This window comes from Pithys albifrons, chromosome 17 (assembly GCF_047495875.1).
Source record: "Pithys albifrons albifrons isolate INPA30051 chromosome 17, PitAlb_v1, whole genome shotgun sequence".
In the NCBI taxonomy this organism is placed as follows: domain Eukaryota; kingdom Metazoa; phylum Chordata; class Aves; order Passeriformes; family Thamnophilidae; genus Pithys; species Pithys albifrons.
The window spans coordinates 3,151,295-3,157,294 of NC_092474.1; the positions used below are offsets into that span (position 1 = coordinate 3,151,295).

The window sequence follows — 6,000 nt, forward strand, 5'->3', positions numbered from 1 at the left end:
CAAGCAGGTCTGTCTGTTCAGCTCCCTTCAGGAGGTAGAAAAAATACAGAAGTTGCAATTAAGTTTACATTATGTAGCAAATTCTGATGACATCACATGAAGCAAAGAGCTTCTATAAGGTAATACTTTCAAGTTATTTCAGACTTTGCTAGCAATAAACTATTGCTTTTCTCCTTGAATAGGCTAGTTTGAAACACTTGGTCAATTCCTATCCCCTTCAGATTGAGACTCAATTAAAAAGAATCTGGAAAAAACCCTCTTGAACAGAAGTAATCTTTTGGTTTAATGGTCCTTTACATTCAGAATGTCAAACTTGACATCTCGACAAGTATCCATTCCAAGAACAACTGTCCTTTCTCTGCACTAACTAAAATAATATCACAAGTGATACTAAATGCACTTAGTATGAGCACTGCAATCATTTCAGTGAGAAAAAAAGAGATTCAAGAGTCTTCACAGAACTCAAGAATTCCAGAAAGAACATTTGAAATTCACCTACTTTATTTATTATTTTAGAATAATTTTAAATACACCACACTAAAGTTAATGGGAAAAAACTCAAGCCAATAACCAAACTCAGTAGAGCACCATCAGCTCCTCAAAAGGTCACAGATTGGCAGCTGCATTAAACATACACACATACCAGTTCCACATCAGAGGGTACATTCAGTCCCGGAGGTGCAACAAAAGGTTCTTCATTTTCTTCTATATTTTCTGTTTGAGCTGTTTCTACAAGAAATGACAGAATAAAATGCTATAGAACAAAACATCTCAAAGTACTCAAATGTTCCAAAAATTATTAAAATAAAGTATATCTAAAAGGATGTGTCATCAAGGAATTTATCAAATGCAACTATAACCACCACCTGCACTGAAGACATTTAAATATGGTTATAAAGAACAACTTGTTTTACATTCTGTTCTTTGCTATAGCAGAAATGTTCCTCTGGAAATATTTTGCTTTACAAATTTTTATAATTGAAGTGAGAACTTTACTTTCTAAAGTAACTTTTAGTATTATCTTTGAGAGAAATTGCATTCATTTTCCCCATCCAAGCTAGATAGGACCAAGTGCATGGACACCTGACCACAGAACTGTGGGCACAGCAGAACAGCCTCATCACACATGAGAGGCCACAGGGATTACTGCACACAAACCATGCAACAAAGGGACTTCCCTTTTCTGGGTGCTTTCGGGTGTGTTGGTTTTTGGCTTTTTAATGAACATGAACAGTTTAACTCCATGAAGGCAGAGAGAAATTTGAGCATCAAGGAAAGAAGGAAGGAGCAGCAGACAAATCAGAACAGGAGTGTTTCTTTTGGCAGCAGCTCCAGCTAACATTGTTTGGTTATGAAGCCTAAAACGAATTAAACCCCAGATGAGACAATGAGATGGAGCATCAGAAGGAGTACAGGAAAAACCCTTGGTGGAATGCAAGCAGAACAGACATTGCCCTGACACAACTTCACACACAGAGCAGTAAAGAACTCTAAACCAGCTTTAGCACCTGAAGGATCCATCATTGCAGCACTCACCTTGGTAAAAAACCCCAACTAATATGTACTTAGGCAACCCAATTGTCAATTAAACAATCCTCACTTTACTAAGACATCATTCAAAAACCATTAAAAGCTTCCTTAAGATTTCATGCTAACAATACAAAGTTACTGTAACTAGAGATGGAAACATGTGAACTTAATTCTGGAGTAGGGCACACCATGTTGAAGACAGACTTATTCATAATAATTAACATTTCAAAATTCCAACTTAAGAACACATAGTCTCCTTTATTACTATTCTTTGTTTACAGTGATATTTTCCTTCCTGACTACGAAACACAGTGTTAACAGACAGCCATGTGAGGAATTACTGTTGTGTTCTGAACAAGAATCTGCAAGACAGCAGAACTAAACTCCCTGACTGCTGCAGTATTGACTGTGCTGTAACAGAAAACATTTCAGCTTATCAAGAACAGTCTGCAAAAACTCAGTAACAGAGTCCCATAAAGACTTTGATGAAATGCTTTGAGAATTTTTAATTTCACTTTAATGACACACATTTTCAGCCTTCAACTGCAAGACACAGAGGTGCTTTGCCCACCCTCTCATTTAATCCTTGCTATTTCTACTCTTTACCTCTTTGTTTTGCAGGCTGATGCTCCTCCTCCTCAGTGGGTTCTGAAGGGTCATAATAATCACTGCCATAACGGAATCCCACTGCATTATAGGTACCATCCTCTGCCAAAGCTTCACTCAGTCTTTTATATTCCTCCTCTTGAACAAAAATGCAATTACCAACATTAGAACATATTTGAAAGCTGATTTATTAAAAAAAAAGAGAAGTAGTAATTCTTACTTTGGTTTTTAAATTAGAAGTTTTCACCTCATCATTTTAGCTTTCATTAAAAACTGAACAGAAAAATACAGCATGTGCACATGCTGACCATTATTTCTTCTTGAAGAGATACAGGCTGTGGATTAAGACATTCTAATGCAATTATGCATATAAAAGCAAGGAATTTCATTTATACAACACTAAAAATGAAGCACAGTGTGTTTATTTGGGGCCTTTTGGGGGGGGTCTGAAATCCCAGTCTGCCCTCAGAATCTGGCAAATTCTGTGTGGATCTACAGTTAAACTATCCTGAGGTCCTCTCACATAGGCAAAGACTCCCGCTTTTCGAATCCACTGGGTACTGCCAAGATAACATCAGAAAAAGAGAGTATGAAATTAGAAGTAAATTTAATTCCATAATAATTTATTTAAACATGTGCTAAACTCAGGAAGTTTCCTCGAGCAAATACCTTGCCTTGCCTCCTCCTCAAGCAAGTCCGTATGCAAGGCTAAATACCTCTCTTCATCACAGAGGGTTTCTATTCTAGCCTCCTCTTCAGATAATTGATAATCTCTGTTCCAGGTGGAATATTCAGCATCGTATTCAGAAAGGTCATGCAGGTGACCACGCCCATCATACCTGCAGGATGAAACAGTTGGTCAATGCAAAGAACTTAGGGCTTGGGTTTATGTGACTACTTAAATACTTACCCATTAATAATGAAAAAAAAACAACCAAACTTATACGTTAACGCACAGTCCCTTTTAGAAGTTACGATTAATTTTGCTAATCATTTGTCACCAACTATCGAAAATTTAATAGTCTAAATTCCTCTCAAAGAAACTAATAAATTATTACAATTAAAGGCAAAGGTATCCTTTAATAGTTTTTTAAGTGGGATCCATTTCCTTAACAGCTCTTACCGTACGTGCTTCAACCAACCAATCAATGGCACTTGCAAAAATAGGTTTTTCTGGGAAGTCAAATAGCGTTTACATTCACACAAACCCGAGTACATAAATACCTATCCGTAAGAACCAAACGGTCGAAATTTCCTCGCTTCTTTCTGCTAGTCCCGAACTCTCAGGAGAAATCTTCACCATAGAAACTTGCGTCCATTGGAGGTAAAATCATGGCTAGGCTCGGCCCCTAGCCATTTGGCTGAGGAAATAAGTTCTGGGTTATGTGATAGAGAGACACACATACATAGGAACAGCAACATAAACATGCAATTTCAGGAGGTTCACCGCAAAAAAACGGCAAAGAGCAATGACGTACAGTTCCTTTCCACTAAGAAACGGTTTTATTGGCAGGAAAAGCTCTGCATTGGGATAATGTTTGTGTAACAGCAAGAGAAACTGATTGGAAAGTAAAGTGACAGTAAACTCCACTCCGCTGAGGTGTCTTCCCACACACAACTCTTGACTTGTGCCAACTTGCTAGACCAAAAACAAAGAAAGTGAATATTCTTGTAGCAAAAAGTGAGTGAAACACAGAGGGTCTGGTTAATCAAGCTCTGTCCACAGGCAAACTTCAACCCAAGTCTTCTCATAGCAATGTGCTTTTCTCAAAATGGTGAAAATGAAGACCTCCTGCTGCTGGAGATAAAAGGAATCTAAGCCTCCAAAGGAGTTTATAAGATTAACAATTGCAAGCTGCCTTAACTCACAAATGCACATTATTTAAATGTTCCAGTATGTGTGCACAGACATGCACATACTTAGTGTTTGCTCCCTACAATTTCTGTATCACCTGTGAACAGGGCAACTGCTGCACAGGACCCCCTAAACAGCCTCTACCTACATCTGGATCACAATTGTGCAACACAACATTTCCATTCTCATGTAACTGAGAAAGGTTGGCTTTATTCCTGTCCTTTGTCCTCATTTCAATTTATCAAATGATTTCAATAATAAGAATCATTAACAGCAGAAACACAGAAATAGTGCAAGGGCATTTCTTTTTTCTCCAGTCTTACAGAAGGAAATGGAAAGACCTTCCCTTACTCACATTTTTCCAAGCCAATTACAGCTCTTAAGTCAAAACAAGAAAATCAAGTCTAGCACTGAAGCAATGATGAAATTGAGGGAACAAATAGCTATAGTATGTCATGTGATCCTTTCAAACCAAAATCTTTCCATCTTTCCCACGGAGGTTTTCAGGGTCAGTCACAACTCTTAAATTATTCTTTCAGTGCTCCACTCAAATGTAACCAACCTGACCTCTCATCTTCCTCTGTCCAGCAAAACATTCAGAAAACTCTTTCTGAATGAATTCATTTCTAAATCCCACCCTGCACTGCTCAAACAACTCAGAGACCAGAAGAAACATCAAAGCAGATTCTATTACTCTCTCTGGCCATGAACCTGGGCCTGCTGCACTTCAACAACAAAAAAAGCCACCTCTGACATAAAATTTGAACAGTAAGCACCCAAAACCAACTCCACTCTGACTAATACAGTGACTCATGGCACAAGCAAAAAAGTAATTAGGTCAAAAACTGCTTTTGGGGTATCCCACCAACAGGCTGCAGTCAGATTATGCTGGAGAAATACAGAATCCCCATTTCCTCTGGGGTGGATGAACAACCTTCCACTGCCCACACTGCACCGTTCTCACCTGGAGAACACACAACGTGCCTAAGGAGACACTCCCAATACAATCGGGCTCCCTTGGATTCCAAGTGAGAAAAAGAGGATGTTTTTCGTTCGCATCAAAAAGAACAGACCATTCCCACTCTCCGCTCCACCCTGCCAGCCCTGCCCTGCCCAGCGGAGCAGAAAGACCCACCACGCGTTGTCTGGAAGCTCCAAGTGCTGCCAGGGCAGGGAACCCCAAAGTTCCCGCTGCCGGGGGGGCCCTGCAGCGTTACCAAAGCAGCGCCCGCAGCGCTTTTCCAGGAGCAGCTGCCCTCGAAGAACATGCCCTCTGCTCATCCCCCGCCCTCACCTGCCCACAGCACAAGGGGGGGAACAGAAAGAGGCTATCACAGGAGGTCTCGCAGCACAGTCTGGGGGGTTGTGTTACACCGACCTATCGATCATGATCTTGGGGTCTCCCATCCAAGGAATAAGGTGTCGCCCCTGCTCCTGGTACTGAGCCTTCTCATCATCCCGAAACAGCTTGCAGGCATAGCCGAACACCAGCAGCTCCACACGGCTATTCCCGCCTCCGCCTCCACCTCCACCTGCTCCGGGGGGCCCGGGCACCGCTCCCCCGCCTGACAACAACATTAGGGGCGGCGGGCCTGCTTCTTCCGCAGTCCGTCGAGACCCTCCTGCCCCTCCGTACATCACCGAGGGACGCGGCGAGGCGGCGGCAGCTCGCAGGAACACCGACTGTCCGAGCAGCGAGTCCCCGCCAGAGCCAGGCCCGCGCTAAACCCCCCAGCCCCAGAGCCCCACAGCCGCCATCACCCGAGACAAAATGGCGGCGCTTCCGCTTCCGGCGGCGGGGCGGTCCGGCGCGGGGCTGGGGCGCGGCAGATTCGCGGCGGGTCCGGCGGGGCGGGCACGGGAGCGGCGGGGATGGCGCGGTCCGGGGGGGACAACGCGGCTCAGCAGCGCTCTGCGACACCACCGGGACACCCCGCGCTCAGTCACAGCGCCCAGGGCTCGGCCAGAGGGGCTTGAGTGCGATCGTGGCGAAAGTGCGGAGCGCGTGG

The 6,000-nt window shown here is 43.1% G+C and overlaps 1 protein-coding gene across 4 annotated transcripts in view; it reads right to left on the reverse strand.

Moving 5' to 3' along the window:
* The window catches only part of SFSWAP (splicing factor SWAP), a 37,852-nt gene extending 32,087 nt beyond the window's left edge, over positions 1-5,765 (reverse strand). For 2 of the 4 annotated variants that reach the window (XM_071572436.1, XM_071572434.1), the window contains exons 1-4: positions 5,370-5,765; positions 2,806-2,975; positions 2,137-2,274; positions 644-729 (exon numbers count right to left, since the gene is read on the reverse strand). In XM_071572436.1, coding sequence (XP_071428537.1) covers positions 644-729; positions 2,137-2,274; positions 2,806-2,975; positions 5,370-5,629 — 654 coding nt within the window. In that variant the 5' untranslated portion in view covers positions 5,630-5,765. Of the gene's footprint in view, positions 1-643; positions 730-2,136; positions 2,275-2,805 lie in introns of all 4 variants that reach the window. The other 2 variants (XM_071572438.1, XM_071572437.1) reach the window with 2 other exon arrangements.
* Between the last annotated feature and the right edge of the window lie 235 nt (positions 5,766-6,000).